Raw genomic sequence first — 18,734 nt, forward strand, 5'->3', positions numbered from 1 at the left:
GGCCCGGCTATCCCGGAGAGGCGCAGAGTGCCCTTCAGCTCCTGAGAGGGACAGTCAGCAGCTGCCGCCCTGGGATTTCCAGGCCTGGCTGCCTGCCAGCCAAGAGCTTGGTTGTGAGAGGAGGCAAGTCACAACACATCAGCATGCAGCAGGAAGAGCAGGGCACCGGGCCGGAGCGTTCTGCTAACCAAACAAGTGGAATCCGCAGTGCAGCCCTGGCTCACCTGGGCCCCGGTGACAGCACATGGCCCACAGAAGCCCTCCTTCAGTCTGCACTGCGCAGCCCGGGAGCAGGCTCAGACGCACAGGGTGGGAGCTTCTGCCTGGTCTCTTCAGGGCAGGGCTGTTTTGCACTGTGTGTCTGTACAGCCCCTAGCACTTAAAGGCCACGTTCTCAATTGGGACGTCCAGCCACTTCCTGCAATCAGTGGCTTCAAGTCTGGGGGTCTGGCAGCCCCCTGTTGGAAAGGAACTCCCCCCTGTGCCTTTCTCAGTTAACCCTTCACCACCCAACGGTAACAGGCGGACCAGCTGGGTACTTACTGTGTGGGTTGGACCAGGGGCGTGCTGCCCAGCCGGAGGATCAGGGGCCCTTTGGGATTGCGGATTTTCTTTACAGATGAGGTCTTCAGAAGAGCAAACCGCTTAATAAGATTAAAACCTGCAGGAGAGGGGCGGGGGCAGGGGGGGGGAGCGGAACACAGGTGAGACTCAGGCCGCAAAGCTCCCGGCCTGCTGCAGGATGGATGGTCCTGCCGAGCCAGGAGAGCGGCCAGCCCGGCCAGGCCTTTTGGCCCGCACACTCACCGGTTATATTGACATGCTTATCACTGGCCTGGTCTAGCTTCAGCCCCTCCTGCTGCAGACGTGGACATCGCTCGCCTGGAAGAGAGACCGCTGTCAGCGACAACAGGCCCGCAGCGCTCAGATTGCCAGCGAGCCGTAAGCGGCGGAATGGGAACCCAGGGGTCGGGCGTGGCCCCAGGGCTTCCCCCACACTGGCACCATGCTCGCACGCGGACCCCAGTCAGCAGGCCCCTGAATGCGAGTGTCCCCAAGGTGTGGGTGCCAGGACTGACTAATAAAAACAAGCCCCCAGCTTCTCACTGAGCCGCGTGAAGGTGACTTGGTCTGGGCGTCGGGGTGACAGGTTATGAAGCCCCATCCGCTGCTAGGTTGTTAGATCAAATTTGTACCAAGGAGCCCGATATTGTCCCCACCTGGCAGCTGCCGGGCAGCCTGGGTAAAACCAGTCTGGAGGGTCCACACGCAGCTCAGAGCGGAGAGGGTCCTGCAGCTCAGACATTAAGGATCGAGCAACCCACGGGCCACTAATGCAGCCCCTGTCCTAGCAGGGGCCCCTTCTGCGTAGGGTGGAGGGCAGGGCAGTGGGGGGGACACTGCGCCCCAACTGTCTGTGCTGTCTCTGTTCTGGTGATAACCAGGAACCTCAAATCTCCAGGGCTCCTCCGCTGGCACTTTTTGCTGGCGTGTTTTGAACAGGCTCTTTGCACCAGTTTCTTGACTCATATTTTCCCCCTACTCTGCCATGCTGGGAAGGTGATTAATTTGCTCCAACCTCAGCAGAGTAGGGGGAGATTCTCCCCCCTCCACCGAATTATGCAACAGCATTGCAGGCCCCCACCGCATCTTCCCTCAGCCTCTCTGCTTCGGATCCAGCAGGGCCACTGGGGTCTGGGGACTGATCGTATTCCCCCTCATCAGTCACGCTGGTGGCTGACAGGTCTGAGATCATTTCCCCCCTCAAACTATTGGAACGAACCCACGCCAAAGGGTCTTGTTCGGTTTCACGTGCTCAGCCTGCCAGGCCAGAGCGGATTTAACGCAAAAAAAAAACATCCAGCAAAGGGCAGATCCCAGCTCCCCTAGAAATCCCTTTGTCCCAGGGTCCCCCCGGCCCCGTTCCTGCTCTCGGAGTCGATGTTCTATCTCGCCCCACCGCACACGCACCGTGCGCACTCGAGTGGCTGAAGAAAGCCACGAGCTGTGGGGCTGCAAGGGGCAGAATGCACACTTCTGGTGCCGCTGGTCACTCGTGTGGGGACCTCTGCTAACCAGCAGGGCTTGTGGTGTCCCCAGTCTGCAGAACCACAGAGCTGCTGGCTAAGGGCAGCTGAAGTCGCAAGCCTTTGCAAAGAGGTTTTCCCTGCTCCTGGGGGCTAACTCTCTCCCACACCACCCCCTTTCTGCCCCTTTAAGCCTCTTGATGTTAGGAACCCAGAGATGGGTCTGAGCTGCGATTCTGAATTTCGAACACCCCCCAAAAGTCAGATTCCTTTAGGGCTCATGGGTTAATTACATTCCTTACCCCCAACCCACCTTCCCCTGTTGCCTGATGTCACTTCCTAGCTTGCGTCTACCCCAAACGCCCCCCTTTCTGCGACCTGGCCGTGGCTGCTGCCAGGAAGCTGAGAGGCAAGTGGGAGGATGGGGATTAAGTCAGCTGGGAAATGCAAGTCGCCCGCTGTTTACGGCATCCTGGGCCAACTCCTGGGAAAAACAAACCATCTCCAAGTCAAGGCGCTGGAATGTGATCCCTGCTTGGCGGCAGGCAGGATCGCAGATAGCCAGAGACAGGGCAGCACACACTGCATGGCGGGGGGGTCTTTCTGCCATTCCCCAGGGGTTGTTGAGGGACTCCGGCCCTTCAGCCCCTGAGCTGGTGCCTGAGGCTCTGGGGGATCCGCTCTGATGGGGAGTTGACCGTCTTCCTTGGTGGATTCGGAACTGCTCCCCATCCCAGTGGCTGCACCGGCACCATAACCAAAGAGAGAGTTGCTGGGGCAGAGCAGGGCAGGGGGGGTGTCTCGCGGTGACCGACCGACCGAGGCAGGGCGGGCGTCCCAGGAGCTCTCCCAGCAAAAGGGGGAGATACCAGCCTACTGCCCAGGGCACAAACTGGGGAGCATTGCAGGGACCATGAGAGGTGGGCAGAGCCACGGTGCTACAAACTAGCCCCTTGGTGCTGCTCTGACCTTAATCGGGGGGGAAACAGCCCCCTGGAAAACCACTGGGCAAGGGGCCTCCTTGGATGGGCAGAGCTGGCATTGGGGATCTACCCCCGCAGTCAGCGTTAGCAGTTGGATGCATGTGGTACCAGCCGTGCATTAGGATTCTTTGCTTCTCAGGGCCCACAGGGGACCTGGGGGAAGCAGTGTGTATATCAGAGCCACCCAGGGGCTACTCTAATGCTCACTGGGGGCCAGGCAGAACCAGGGAGTACCAGGAGCAGAAAGGTAGCTCAGAGGCACCTTTCTGCCCTGCTCCGTTCCAGAGTCGAGTGCCGGGACAGAGTAACTGCCAAACGGGGCCAGAGAGAGACAGAGAAAGGGAATTGGAGAGGATGGGACCAAATGAAATTCAACGACGACAAATGTGAGGTGCTTCACTTAGGGAAGAAAAACCAAATGCACAAATACAGGGTGGGGGGGAAGTGGCTTGGCAGCAGCACTGCTGAGAAGGAGCTGGGCGTTGTGGTGGATCACAACCTCGACATGAGTCTGCTGTTGCAAAAAAGGCAGATGCAATTTTAGGTTGCATTAACAAAGCCATGGCATGCAAGTCACAGGCTCTGCTCGGTGCTGGTTCAGCCTCAGCTGGAGGACTGTGTCCAGTTTTGGCCACCGATGTATAGTAAGGACGCAGAGAAACTGGAAAGGATCCAGGGGCGAGTGACAAAGATGATCAGAGGGACGGAATACAAGCCGTAAGAGCAAAGATGGAAGGAACTGGGTATGTTTAGTTGGGAAAAGAGGAGATTAAGGGGGACTTGATAGCGGGCTTCAAATACTTGAAAGGCTGCTGTAAGAAAGATGGAGGAAAGTTGTCCTCTCTTGCCATAGAGGGCAGGACAAGAGGCAGTGGGTTCAAACTACAGCAGAGCAGATTTAGATTAAATCTCAGGAAAACTTTCTCATGGTAAGAACAGTAGGACAGTGGAACAGACACCTGGGGAGGTGGTGGAAACTCCTTCGCTGGAGATTTTCAAAAGGAGGCTGGAGCCATCTGTCTTGGAAGGTTTAGACACAACACATCCTGCATCTTGGCAGGGGTTAGGCTAGATGACCCGACGCTTACTGTCCCTTCTAACCCTACGGTTCTATGATTCTGCGGAAGAGGAGACCGAGGGGAAGAGACACCTGCAGCAGGGAGTCCTCAGACAGGCCTGGGAGGACCCAGAGCTCCAGGTCCCCGAAGAGGGATGGGACAAGCATCTCCGCTCCCCTCCCTAGCCAGCCCAGACACCGTGAGGTTCGTTGCTTTCCAATGCCCGGTTCTGCTGGAAGCGTTTCCCGAAGCTCCGGCGGTAACCCGGTGCGTTGAGCGGACCGGCCCCGGCATACCAGGCCGCAGCCCGCATCTGAATGTCCCTGCACAGAGCTCGCTGCCGGGGCCCCCGGGGCAGGGCTGCGCGGAGAAGGCAGCAGGGGAGCTGAGCAGAAGAAGACAAGGGGGAACCTGCTGGCCGGGAGGAAAGACTCTGCGCTAGCTGGAGCCAAACAGCGCTTTGCCCGAAGCCACAACCCAGAACATCGGCTTCTCCGCTGCCTCCTGCAGATCCCCCAGCGCTGCGGGAAGAAATTCACACAAACCCCAGGGCAAAAAGCAGAAGTAACAGGAGCGCTGGCTGGGAGCGAACGGATCTGTCCCCAAGGCTGGGTTAGCACGGCGCCCCCCAGCCAAGACAGAGGGGTAACCGGTAGCTCAGGACTCCCCCATGAGGGGCACGTGACAGCACAGGGCTCCTGGGTTCTGCCACTGACTCCCGGGCAGCCTTGGGCAAGGTGTGCAGGGAGCCTGATTCTCATCTCATGCTGCTCCGGGCACATGGGCCGTTTGCAGTCCCTGTAAGGCCCCGTGCCAGAGCGGGGCGGAGCGGCCACAGTGTGAAGAAGAGTCAGACGCGGCCGTTCTGATCCAGAGTCCATTGAGGCCAAAGGAAAGAGTCTGACTGACTTCAGCGGCCTTTGGGTCAGGACTCCAGGGCCCGAGTTTCAGAAGCGTGGAGCGCTCACAATTCCAGCCAAAGTCCCTGGACGCAGGGAGCGCCCGGCGTCTCTAAAAACCAGGCCCTTTGCCTCCTGCTGCAAAGCACAGCCTTCTCCCCCTTGAGCTAAAGGACTAAGCTCCTCAGCTAGGATCAGTAGCAGGCAGCTACAGAGGGAGGCAAAGCTACACTTGGCCAGCGTGAACACTACTCTGATCCTTTACCAGCTATGCAAACAGGGGATCATTAGATATGCAGCTTCTTCTGGGGTGGCAGCTGTTTAACAGCTCACAGCAATACCGCCCATCCGGTGAGGAGAGGAAGAGGAGAATACTGCATCCAGCTGAATCTGCTGTATGGGGGATGGTATCACAAAAAACAGATTTGGGCAGGGCACATGAGCGAAGGCTGCAGAGAAATTGCTTGTGTGAGTTGAGGGAGAAGTTTGTGCCATGGTGCCATCTTCCTGGCCGCTTTCCTCTGCCTGCTCTCAGATGCAAGAGCAGAGTTGAATCTCAAAATATCCTTCCGGCCTGAGCCAGGAGAAAGCATGCGTGGGGGGAGAGGATATGCCAGGCCTGTCTTAGTCCAGAATGGAGAGTCTGTCCAAAGAAGAATCCTCCTTTATACGAACAGGCAGAGCCATGGAAAGCAGTCTGGCAAAGTTCAGTCCGCTTTGCCCACGTCTGCCTCTCTTCGGAGCTCCAGCAAGTTGACTTGGCAGGATTGTTTGTGGTAACAGGGAGTGTTAAGTGAGACTGTCCCCCAGAGGCTGATTGGGAATTTGTAACCACAGGCGCACTTGAGGCAGGATGGCCCAGGGCCTAGACCACTTACCTTGTGCCAGGACACCTGGGATCTATTCCAGTTCAGACGGTAAGCAGCTGGGTGGCCTTTCTCCATGCCTCTGTTTCCTCACCCGTCCTGTTAAGAGTGTGAGCTCTTTGAGGCAGGGCCTGTCTCTCACCATGTGGTGTGATGGGGGCTTGTTGGCGGGGGACCTCAAGGTGCTACCATAGTTCAAATAATTATCCAGCCAGGGAACAGAAACAGTAACACATGGCCCTTGGGCTGGATTTTAAGAAGCGCCTCCGTACCAATCTGGGCCCCTTCGATGCCTCTGAGCGGTCCTGCAAACCGGCTGCACGGGTCCAATCAACGCAGCTCAGATTTCAGGGAACGAATTCTCACCAGCAGGAGAAAAGCTGTTCTACAAACGAACTGGCAACGATCACACCGGCTCCCAGGCAGTTGGCAAAGAGAGGAAGGGAAAGTTCATGGGCAAAACCCTTTGATCTGCTAAATGCCGTTCCCCTCCCAGGTACGGTGCGGATTGCTGACTAACAACGGAGAGAACAAACGCTTCGAATGGGACGACCTGAAACAGCTTCTCCTGTTTCCACATTCCCCTGCGGTGCTGGTACCGACAGGGGGAGAAAAGGGGAGAACCCGGGGCGGGAAAAGGGGCATGCAAGACGGGCTGTAAACGGAAAGGAGTCTCGTGATCATTGTGTGTGACAGTGAGCAGCGGGGCCCCATGGGGAATGCTTTCCTGGTTCCTTCTATTTCAGAGCGAGAGCTGTTTGCTCTGGGGTTGCAGGTGTATTATTATTCCTGGAGCCCCTCTACTGAGCAGCCGCAGGTGGCGGGGCTGTGCCGGCTGGCTTCCCCGGGGAGTCGGGGAATATTCGAAGTGACTTGCCACTGCACGCGCCTCCTCCCAGCTGGCTGCCTCTGGCTGAGCCAGCTCGTCTACAAAGCGGCCAGTTTAATAGCATGCGAGCCTGCCTGGTCAGAGCACCAGGGCTCCTGTATTCAGATCCCAGCTCCCTGAGCAGCTCCCAGATCCCAGCTGGCCGACCAAGTGACTCCACTTGGCCTTCCCAGCTAGCTACCGAGTTTACTCCTGCAAGCCCCGTTCGGCTGGCCAGGCGCAGAGCCCACCACTGCTGCAAGTGTTTCAATTGCTTTTGCGTGCATGGGGTTGCGTGCTTGTCCACGTGCCCAGCTTGGCACATGCACGCTGCAAGCCGGGGGCTGACGGAGAGGTGTGACCCGGCCGAAGGAGCCCAGCAAGTCCAGGGGTCAGATCCCCACTGGGACAGCAGCTCTCTCTGTGGCCTGGGCCGAGTCACCTCTCCACATTAGCCTCCCCATCTGCAAGGTGAAGGCATCGATTCCTCCGGCCCTCAGGTGCGTGCCAAGGCTAAATCAGTTGATATCTGCTGAGTGCTTAATAGGCGATAAATGCTGGGCTATTCCCTGGGGTCTCCCCACTGTATTTCCCCGTGTCTCCCTTTGATCCCAGGCCCGAGACCTGCAGTAACAGAGAACACAACTGAACGCAGCTGGTGCCAAGTCCTCACACACACCCATGGGGAGCAGCCTGACTTGGCCAGGGGCAGGCGTGCGATGATCTAATGAGCCTAAGATCCGAGCTCTGGCACGTGCTCATGGGTGAAGGAGGCTGCTGGTGTCCAGCTGGCAGCAAGAGCCCCGCTAATAGCAAGAGGGATCTGTGCCAAGCAGGAGGCCCCGTTAGTGACCTCAGTGCAGGCTGCGGCCCCGCCCAGCAGGGCAGCAAACTCCCCGGCCCTCGCTGCCTGTGACGATTCAAGGAGTCCCCACCCCAAGGGGGCTTTGGGAAAGCAGGGCCCCAGCTGCAGAGCCAGGCTCCTGAGCCTCACTCGGCTCGGCAGCCTGCTGGGCTCCGACTTCTCCTGGCATCCGTCAGCAGAGCCAGCTCCGAAGCAAGCCGGGGTCCGGGCTGGGAAAGGAGAAGGAGCAGGGAGGACAGTGGTGGGAGCCCGACTGGGGTGGGGGGCTGCATCCTCCGCCTGTCCATGCTAGCAAGGACTTGGGGCCAGGTCAGCAGTTTATGGGATGCTCGACTGAGCCGCCCCGACCCCCAGGGGCCAGAGGAGAAGGGAATCCACGGAGAGGGGCTACAGCACTTTAACCTGCAGGCCTCCTTGGCTAGCAACCCACCTCCACGGCTCATCCCAGTCTCCAGAACCCCCAAGTCTCTCTCCAAATGGCTGATTCCAAGGTTCCCACATAGCCAGGCTTGGCCACCTCCCCACCCTCCCCTGTATCCTGAATGCGAATCTCCTGGCTCTGCTGATTCACAGGCAGGAACCTTGCCACTACTCCTGCCTGGCATCTGCCCTGTGGAGACCGAGGGCCTGAATCTCCATCGCCCGGCCTCTCTCCGCCACCCTTCTGAGGGGCAGTGCTCCGCACTCACTCTGCACGTGGGCGAGCAGCGGCGCTGGGGCAGGCCATGGAGAGTCAGGCCTCGGGAGGGCATGAAGGTTGTGGGGAAGCCAGGAAACTCGGAGCCAGGACTCCTGGGTGCCATTTGCAGTTCGGACGCTGGCTCTCAGTGTGAACCTGATCAAACTGCTTCCCCCCTGTGACGAAGTGGGACTGTTCTTAATGTTTCCTCTGAATATTGTGGGGGTGCCTCAGTTTCCCCTATGCAGTTCTTAAGTATCTAGGCGGTGGGGTAAGGGTGTATGATCATTGCAGAGCCCTAGAGGGCAGGTGCGTGCAGGAGTCTGGACACAGAGAATGGCCGACACCCTGTTTCCTGGCAACTGATGGCCTGGGCCCTTCCCCCCTGCAAGGTGAGAGCTAAAGGGTTGGAGAACAAAGGAATCAGGTGACCTCCTGGCCCGGGAAAGGAACAAAGCCCAGGGGAGGAGGGGCTGGAGGGAGTTTCAGTTTGGGGCTGGCTGGGACATGGAGTGAAGGGCAGACGTGGTTGTCTGACTCACTGCCCCCCCCCCAAAATGGACCCAGCTGAGGGGTCCTGTTCTCTGCACCTGCAAGCTCTGTTTCAGACCATGTTCCTGTCGTCTAATAAACCTCTGTTTTACTGGCTGGCTGAGAGTCACGTCTGACTGCGACGTTGGGGTGCAGGACCCTCTGGCTTCCCCAGGAGCCCGCCTGAGCGGACTCGCTGGGGGAAGCGCACGGAGGGGCAGAGGATGCTGAATGCTCTGAGGTCAGGCCCAGGAAGGTGGAAGCTGTGTGAGCTGTGTGTCCTGAAGACAGGCTGCTCACAGAAAGGCGACTGCCCCAGAGTCCTGACTGGCTTCATGGGGAGCAGTTCCAGAGTATCGCCCAGGGACTCCGTGACAACTGGTGGGAGCGGTGGGATGTACTGCACCCCGTGGACGGTGCTTCCTGCAGTAAGTGACTGGGGAGCAGTAAAATGAAGGGGGATTGACGGGGACCAGGTGTACTGAAGATTCAGAGAGAGACGGTTTCAGGGGGCGGTTAACTCCTGGAAGTGTGTGACCAGAGAGGAGGACTTTTGCAGTAACAGGGTCCCCCGGGGGGATTGCAGCGAGCGGTCCCAGGGGCGGAGGAGTCTGCAGCTCGACCCTGGCAAAGAGGTGGTGACCTTGAGAAGGGCTGGCACACTAGGGGTTCTCCCTGGAAACCGTGGGGAACTGAGAGCACACAGGCCTGTGAGTCCACAACAACTTGGGAAGAGCGGAGTGACGGCCTGTCACCGTCTCCTTAAGAAGGACATCGTAACCCTGTGCAGAAAGCGTGGGTTGAGCATTGGAAAGTTCACCAGGGCACAGTTCATCGTGCAGCTGGAGGAGGATGACCGCTCTAAGGGACAGATTCCTGACCCCAAATGGGGCTATAGCAGGATCTGGGAGCAGCTGGAGTAGTAGCCAGGCATCGCCAAGACTCCTGTCCCCAACCAGACGAGGGTCTTCACGATCGGGTTCCCCATCGGGGGATCGGAGACGGACGGGATTGGAGCTGAGTCCGAGAGAGCAAGAGGACTGTGAGAGACAGAGAGAGTCCAAGAAAGAGCTGCAGAAGCAGCAGCAGCATGAACTGGCGGTGGGGGAGCGGAGAGGCATAGGGGACCTCCCAGGGGTGAGTGGGGATAGACCCCGGGGGGCCAGCTCCGCACGGAACCTCGAGACTAAATTGCTGGCCCTGGTTAAGGGGGGGGGGGATGTGGATGCCCACCTCACTGCCTTTGAGCAGGCTGGCGATTTGAACCAGGGGGACCCTGCGGAAAAGCCCCGGTGTCTAGCTCCCTTGCTGGGTCCCAAGGCTGTAGACTCCGTCAGCCAGATGGGTGGGGAGGTGGACAGGCTCCCACTCCTGACCCCAACCTATATGTCTGTGTGGAGTTTCCTTGGGCCAGGCCCCTCGGACCTCCAGTGGGAGCAGAAGGTGATGGTCAATGGGGAGACATTCGTGGGGTGGCGAAGTCCTGGGACAGAGAGAACTGTTGTCAGGCCCTGGGTGGTGCAGCCTCAGAGGCTGAGGGGCTGGGTGAGGGTCCCAGGGACGAAGCCCCTCGCCCTGCCTATGGCCCAGATCCCTGTGCAGACCCAGGAGGGGTCGGGCTGGCTGGTTGTTGGGGTTCTCCGGGATATCGGCTGCGAGACCCTGTTGTGGGGTGACTGTGTCTCTTTGGGACAGGATCCAGGCCCTGCTCCTGTAACTGCCAAGGGTTTGAATTTGAATCCAGGGAACCAATCGGTGGAGAGGGAAATGGTCAGTGAAAATGCAGATGACCTGGCTGGCATGGGGGAGGAGCGGCTAGGCTCAGGCTACCTGCCTGCCTGTAACCAGACCCCTGGGGCTGGGTGGGACAGAGGGATGCTCCCCGCCCCCTTGCACACTGGAGAGGGGGCTCACGCTGGCTCTGATGCAGTGAGGAAAGCAGGGAGCTCGCTGCCTGCCCCCACTGGGACACCAAGGGCAGTGCTGAGCAAGGGGGGAGATAAGACCCCAGCTGAGTGGGGGGAGACACAGGCAGGGCAGGGGATCTGTGGGGAGTGGCAAGGTGCTTGGTAAGGAAAGTTTGGATGAGCCTAGGCAACCTTGTGAGCTGATGGCTGTGTCTAGTGAGCAGTGTGGGGAGGCCAGGAGAGTGGAAGATGAGTGTCCCTGGACCTTACCTGTTACCTGGGGGGAGAATTGTGACAGGGAAGGAAACGTGCCTGTGTCTGTCAGGGGTATTGACTTGCCTATGGAGGGAGCTACCCTGATCTCCAAGCAGTTGTCTGTGACCAGCCTTGTGTGCTGGGACCAGGGGAAAGTGATCCCAAGCTGTGTGTCTGGTAAAGGAGAAAGTGTGTCCGGCTCTTCTTTGTCTGTAGAGCAGACAGAAGGGGCCTTTCAGCCTGTGACGGTTGAGGGTGGTGCAGTTGTCTCAGAGTTTGTTCTGGATTCAGCTAAAGCCCAGGAAGGGAATGGTCCTAAGTTTGTGTCTGCTTGGGAGAATGGCCCTGTAACTAGGTCGGATCCAGTTAGGGTCTATGTAAAATCCCAGAGACCAGACAGTTCTGGTGCTTGTATTTTGCCTGTTGCTAGTGTGTTGTTGGAAAGGGTGGAGCAACTCTGTCTAATCAGGGTGAGATCCTAGCCAGGGCACAAGGAGAGCATGAAGGTGATGTGATTGTGTTACCTACTGAGGGTGTGGAAACCTGTAGCAAGAAGGAAAAGATTCCTGAACTTGTGTGTGGCAAAGGGAAGGAGAATGCTTCTAACCTTTTATCTAGGAAGTCTGTAAGTTTGCCTGAAAGGGGATTGTGTAGGAATCCGCCTGATGGGCCAGAGGTAATTCTGGATGTAAGTCTGTTGTTGCTCAGGAAAGTGTTCCTCTAGAGCAAGCCCTAGGTAAAGAGGGTAAGAGCAGAATTTCTGGGAGGGGTGAATTGTTGCATAGAAAAGCCCTCGGGAAAGGAATCCTCATGGAGTCTTTGCAAGCAGTTTACTGCCACTGAAGGGTGTGAAAGTGATTTAATCAAGAAAGTTTCAGTTCCTAACAGCCAGAAATTTTCTGTTGTGAATGGATCCACTGACTTTCCTGTTGAAGGATCCAGTGTGGATAGCTTTGAGAAGGTCTCAGATGAAGTGAAAGCTGTTAAGAAAGTTAAACAGTCCTATAACCAAGTGGCTGGGTTTGGCCAGCTTGTTGGGGAGAAGACCCAATCCCAGTTTGACCCCCTGGGGTTTTGGGGTGGCCAAAGGGCACGGGCCACAGAAACCTTCCCACATGCGGCCTGCGAGTGCTATCGACCACCCCCGACCTAAGGGAGGGCGTGAAACTGGAAGGGCCTGGTGTAACTCCTACCAAGGAATGGGAGAGATGCTGGGGCATCCATGGGAACGTTGGTAGCTTCGAACTTCCCCAGGTCACCGGGTAAAGTGGCCCCGCTCAGTTCAATCTCGAAGGGGGGAGAGATGTGACGAAGTGGGACTGTTCTTAATGTTTCCTCCGAATATTGTGGGGGTGCCTCAGTTTCCCCAATGCAGTTCTTAAGTATCTAGGTGGTGGGGTAAGGGTGTATGATCATTGCAGAGCCCTAGAGGGCAGGTGTGTGCAGGAGTCTGGACACAGAGAATGGCCGACACCCTGTTTCCTGGCAACTGATGGCCTGGGCCCTTCCCCCCTGCAAGGTGAGAGCTAAAGGGTTGGAGAACAAAGGAATCAGGTGACCTCCTGGCCTGGGAAAGGAACAAAGCCCAGAGGAGGTGGGGCTGGAGGGAGTTTCAGTTTGGGGCTGGCTGGGACATGGAGTGAAGGGCAGACGTGGTTGTCTGGCTCACTGCCCCCCCCCAAAATGGACCCAGCTGAGGGGTCCTGTTCTCTGCACCTGCAAGCTCTGTTTCAGACCATGTTCCTGTCATCTAATAAACCTCTGTTTTACTGGCTGGCTGAGAGTCACGTCTGACTGCGGAGTTGTGGGGCAGGACCCTCTGGCTTCCCCAGGAGCCCCGCCTGAGCGGACTCGCTGGGGGAAGCGCACGGAGGGGCAGAGGATGCTGAATGCTCCGAGGTCAGACCCAGGAAGGTGGAAGCTGTGTGAGCTGTGTGTCCTGAAGACAGGCTGCTCACAGAAAGGCGACTGCCCCAGAGTCCTGACTGGCTTCATGGGGAGCAGTTCCAGAGTATCGCCCAGGGACTCCGTGACACCCCCCTCTGTGCCTCAGTTTCCCCATCCACAACTCAGGGATGATGCCGCTCAGCCGGGAGGCTATATTAATTAACACTGGCAAAGTGCATTAGAGCCCATGGAGGGTCAAACTGTGTTGATGCCAAAGTGTGCACAGTATTGCTCAGGGGTTGTATTATCCATCAGCCCCAGCCCCCTCTCCTCATGGACGGAGAGGCAGGAAAGGGAAGTGCCAGACTGGTACTCAGCGATGGCTCCAGGCAGGGAGAAGAATTTTCCAACTGCCCAGGCCCCGATGAGCCTTTGACCATCTACGGAGGAGGAAACCAGGCCCACCGGGATCATATGGCCAAGGCGTGGGCTGGACAGCCAGCCCGGGAGCCAGACCTTAAAGACAAACTCCACCACTGAATAGCAGCATGCGTGACCCCCAGCAACCCTTCCTCAGTATCCTGCTACAGCCTGCCTCCATCCCCCCTCAGGAGCACTTGTGAGACACGGGGACCCACCGACTCTTTGTGAACTTGCCAGGGCCTGGCACACAGGCTTAAGCCCCATGGGATGGCCCAGCCAGCCCCCAGTGCTGGCCCGCTCCCGGAGCAGGAAAGCATCCCAGCTCTGCACAGAGATTGCCTGTGTGCAGGGAAGGAGAAGGGGTGGCCGGCGTGGGCAGCCAAGCACCAACGGCAAATCCCAGCTGTGACGAAGTGGGATTGTTCTTAATGTTTCCTCTGAATAGTGTGGGGGTGCCTCAGTTTCCCTTTGCAGTTCTTAAGTCTCTAGGTGGTGGGATAAGGGGGTGTAATTGTTGCAGAGCAAAGGGCCAGTCTCTCTGGGCCCCAGTACCCCATCTGTGCAATGGGGATATAGCCCTGCCCTGGCTCTCGGGGCATTGCGAGGGTAAACGTGGGCAGGACTGGGAGGTGCTTGGATACTCTGCCGGCGGGAGAGCTGGGAGGTGCAGCGCATGTGCCTTCCAGGGTTCTTGCAACAAATGGCCACTCTGACACAGCCGTATCTGTCCCTGCTTCCCGCGGCCCTCCAGCGAGAGCCCACCCCGGGGAAGGTGGGGCGGGAGCTCACCAGCCGGGCAGGAGCTGCCCAGGGGAATGCCCCGCTGACCAAACACGGCAGCCACCTCCGCTGACAAGAGCCGCCTCCAGCGCCACGCACACCGGCCCCCGTGCGTCCAGAGGCGCTGCCCGGAGCCCCCGAGGAGGCTGCACGGTGCAGGGCCCCGATCCCTGCTAGCCCTGCCAGCGCAAACCCTAAGGCGGCGCATCTCACTGCCCTTGGTAACAGGTAGTCAGGAACAACAGCTGGGCACTGCAGGGAGGGGCCGCTGCTCTGCCCCGTCCCAGTCCTCGCCCATGCTTTGGAGGCTGTCGTGGCCACAAAAAAATCCACCGGTGGCCGCTCGTGGCCCCATTTGAGAAATGCTGCGTGATACCCAGGACAGCGCTGATGTGCCAAGGACAGCACCCCCTGCAGGAACGAGCCGTCGGGCTGGGCTCGGCTCCCGCGCTCTGCAGGGTGGGGTGCCAGCTCCGAGTACGAAACACCCCTAGTCTCTGACGGCCCCCAAGTCTCTGACAGCTGCCCTGCTGCAACACGCTGGCACTGGGATTTGAACCCATCACCCCCTGGCACAGGCACAGAGAGACCTGACCCCTCCCTTCCTACACATGGCTCTGCCAGTGCATCTCATTCCTGCCCTGCAGCCCCCCATGTTATCCCTGCCCTGGGCTCCCCAAACCCAATGCCCCTCAATGCCCCTCAATCCCAGCCCCCATTGCTCCTCCCGCCCTGGACTCCCTGCCAATCTCCCCTCCCCATCCCAGTGGTGAGTCCCCCAGACACAGCTCAGCCAGTGCCCTGCAGACCCAGCCCCCAGCTAGTCCGTTCTGAGTGCCACTCTCTTACCTGCTTTGGATGCAAGGAGCTTCCCTCCTGTACAGGTGCCAAGGAGGCCAGCTAGGCAGAGAGAAGAGAGCCAGGCTCCCAACATGGTGCCCCCAGGCGGGTCAGGGACCAATGCTGCTGCCTCTGGAAGTGGAAGAAACCAGTCATAAGTAATATGCCCAATGAAGATGGGCACAATCCTCTCCTTAGCGCCCGTGAGCCTGGCCTTACTGTCCCAGCAAGGATCCATTCAGGTCCAGAGCAGTGGGCAGGGGTGTCAGGGGACTTCACGGGCACAGTAGGTGGCCCACGCATGGTCTACAGAGCGGGTGCTATGGGTACGTTCAGGCCCAAGGCATAACGCACGGGAATGATCCCTTGCTAACAGGGCCATTCATAAAGACCCCGGCTCAGTAGGGATGGGCCCAAACCAAAACCCCAGATCTCTGGGATATCCAGATCCAGGATTTGCTGCTCTGACCCAGCCAGCCCCGTAGTGAAGGGGGGAATGGCAGAGATGTCTGTGCCCAAGCTCAGCATCAGAACCTGCTCTTTCACTCACCCCAGCTGTAAACACCTGGGTGTGTATCATATCCAGGGTATCAAGCATGCCTGTCGCCGTTTGCACATGGGTCTACGAATGGCTGCCCCAAAGAGCAGCCCAAGAGACAAGCGCTGGCTAGAGAGAGACGGGGGAGTCAGCAGGGGCTTCAAGGAAACACCGAGACAAGAGAGACACCAGGTGGGGCAAAGGGTAGAACACATCAGCAGAGCGATCAGTGTGAAGGCAGCAAATATCACATTGATTCCACAATTTTGAGGGGGTTAATTTAGTTGGGGTGGGGGGAAGATCAGCTAACTGGAAAGGACAGCAGGGCTGACAGGGACGGGGCGGGGAGAAGGGAAGGTGAAAAGGGACGATGGGGGTGGCACGGATGACTCTGTCTTGTGGCAGTACCGCGAGCAAAGCCAGTGCACAGGAAAGGAGAATTCAGTCCCTTTCTGCTGCAGCTACTGCCCCAAAGCAACCCTGACGCAGCCTGACTAGACTAGTCCACGTGTGCTCTGAACACAAGGTGTTAAAGCAAATCCCTTCACAAACACTGCCGCTGCCCCCACACCCATAAAACCACTCCAGGAACAAGATACGGGATGGAGAAAACTCAAAGGTCCCGAGCTTGGAGAAACCTTCAGAGAGGAGATGTTCATCGGAGCCCCTTTATCCGGAAGCCTCCTCAGACTTCGCTAAATCCACCAGGATTTGACCAGCTGATCCCAGCAAGACATGGTTTAGGTTAATTTTTTTAACATGCACTAAATAACCCCCATCTAGATTCTTTACGTTCCCCCAGTGAAACCGAGCAACAATGGCACTAAAACTGCCCTCTGAAAAGACCGACCATCTGAGTGGCTTTTTGCTGGGGTTTTCTGGGGCTGTTTTTAACTCCTCAGACAGTTGCACTGAACTTACTCTATTGCTTGCTTTGGCCACAAGGCCCTAGCAAGGCGAAAATCTTGCCCCTAATAAGAAACCGATGTGTGGGAAAGGATTTTTTTGTTGCTCAACCTCTCCAAGAAGAAAGGGAAATGCTATTTTGATGACAATTTTCCTGCAGCGAATGCTGTAAAAGAGCGCGGTGGAAACGTACCAACAATTTGCAAAATAAAAAAAGGAGGGGAGAGAAACTTACTGCCAAGTTTGGGGTTAACCTCCTAGCTTTCTCCCCGGCACCTCATGCCTGATTCTTGCCTCTGAAGTCATGCAAGAGCCCCTGTTGCTGCCACACTTCAAAGATGAAAATCTGGCAGCCCACGCTTTAAACTTCATCCCAGGTGGAATTTCCCACCCCCACCCCCCCACCTTGACCTTCGTGGTGTGAAAACCGCCGGTCTTAACCCCACGCACTTCGAGAGGGTTCCACCAGGGGGCAGAGCACAGATAAAAAGACAACCAGCCATTAACCCTAAGCCAGGTGATGTGTTCACATCGTGACATTAAACCGTGGTTGACGCGGAAGGTAAAGGGGCAGGTAAAGAAGTCTTCTCCAGCCTGCGAACCCGGAATAAATTAGAGCTTGCCCCATAAACCACATGCCATAACGTCCTTTATTCACTCCATGCAGGGGTGGGGTGGGGGAAGCACCAGATCACCAAACTGACCTCCTGTGTAACACAGCCACCAACCCCCACCCAGCACCCGCAACGAACTTTGAAAGATCTCCCTGTTTCCCGAGCAATTTTGTTTGACCCTTAGGTTAAAAACTAACATCTACTAAGCAGCTGATTCTCCATGGTCCCTTCGGTAGCCGCTCAGCCAGGTTTCACCGTCTATAAAACATGTAGGTGCAGGTTGCGAATTGAGAGTAAAGAGGCACGCAAGGCGAGACACACGCACACAGCGCGGCTCGCTGCACAGTGAGATCTTTGTTCCCTTGAATGTTTCCCATCTCCGGATAGTTTCCACTGCGGCACGCTGGGTCGACGCAATCTAAGGGCTTGGACTGATCAGCTTCCAGGCCCCCCTGTGCAGGCTGGAAATCACAGGCATTGCTGGATGCTGGAGTAGGTAATCAAGAAAACAGAAGCCTCCACAATGGGGAAACGCAACCCGTCCGGAGCTTTAGAGCGTACCCCAGCTACACACTGCCCTCTGGCCGTGGTGGCTCGCTGCCCCTGCCTGTCGGGAACGGAGATACGTTCCCGTACCTGCCCCTCCCCACCAAGCAAACCTCCCTGCCGGAGAAGGACTCACGCGGGACGAAAAGTCCTGGGGGTTCCAAGCAGCTACGTCAGGCCCCGGCCCCAGCGAGGGGCTAGTTGCCAGCTTACCTGCCAAAGAACTGAGGTGCTCGTGGGGTTAGTTGCAGTTCAGACGGGGCACCGGCTTCGGGACCATGTCTGCAAGTTGGGGAGCGGGAGGCCCCGGGCGGGGGATGCCGCGAGAGGACGCACGCGTCAGCAGGACACGCCAGCAGTCCCACGGAGCTGTTCCTGGCTGGCGTTCGCTCCAACTTCTCGATCGTCGGGGAAGATTTATTCCGGAGCAGGGGGAGGATTTCGAATCCTTGCGGCGGAGGGAGCGAAGCAGATCTCCTCAGAGCGCCACTGACATCTTCTGGCCCTGCTGGCTGCGCCCTGGCCTCCTCTCAGCCCTCTCTCCTGCTCTGCCTTTCCCTCCCGAGAGCGAGCACTGACTGTGTGCAGAGAACTTGCTGCGTTGCCAGGCCCCCGAGCTGGAAACGACAAGCCCTTCAACGTGTTGGAATGCCGGAGCAGCTTAATCAAGCCCAGCTGGGACAGGCACAGTGCCGCGAGGCAGGGAAAGCCGCTTCCAGCTCCGCGGACGCCCCGTTTGACACATGGCCCCGAGGCTCGCTGGGCCCATCTCGCGGCTGGAGGAATTCGAACACACTACTTGGGCCCATTATCCCCTAGAACAGCTATCCCACCCCACACACACACACACACCTCCCGACCACTGAGGATAAGAACAATCCTGCCTTGGGATGTTTAATGGGACACCTGGAGGCTCCTTGCTGGCCCTTTTAAGAATCTTGGGTGGGACAGTTATGCTCTAGCCTTCTCCCCACCTAGCCCCCTTGCTCAACCCTGTTCCCCCCCTCCCCTTGGACACAGGAGTCAGCCCAGGGCATCTGAAATGCTGGGCACTGTAATAATACCTGGCACATCTCACAGTGCTTTGCACATGTGAATCCCCATTTTACAGAGAGGGAAACTGAGGCAGAGTGAGGGCCACAGCTCAGAGAAAGGATGGCCCAATGGGCAGGGAATTCAAGTCTGAATCCAAGGCTAGTGAAGTCCCTGCTCTGCCGCAAACTCGCTGTGACTTGGGCAAGTCACTTACCCCCTATGCCTCA

General features: G+C 57.8%; 1 protein-coding gene across 1 annotated transcript in view; it reads right to left on the reverse strand.

The window, feature by feature from the left end:
* The window catches only part of COL16A1 (collagen type XVI alpha 1 chain), a 92,519-nt gene extending 74,350 nt beyond the window's left edge, over window positions 1-18,169 (reverse strand). The window contains exons 1-4 of the mRNA XM_074934602.1: window positions 17,686-18,169; window positions 14,878-15,000; window positions 808-882; window positions 544-661 (exon numbers count right to left, since the gene is read on the reverse strand). Coding sequence (XP_074790703.1) covers window positions 544-661; window positions 808-882; window positions 14,878-14,962 — 278 coding nt within the window. The 5' untranslated portion in view covers window positions 14,963-15,000; window positions 17,686-18,169. The remainder of the gene's footprint in view (window positions 1-543; window positions 662-807; window positions 883-14,877; window positions 15,001-17,685) is intronic.
* Window positions 18,170-18,734: the final 565 nt, after the last annotated feature.

The sequence above is a fragment of the Natator depressus genome, chromosome 19 (genome assembly GCF_965152275.1).
Source record: "Natator depressus isolate rNatDep1 chromosome 19, rNatDep2.hap1, whole genome shotgun sequence".
Lineage (NCBI taxonomy): Eukaryota > Metazoa > Chordata > Testudines > Cheloniidae > Natator > Natator depressus.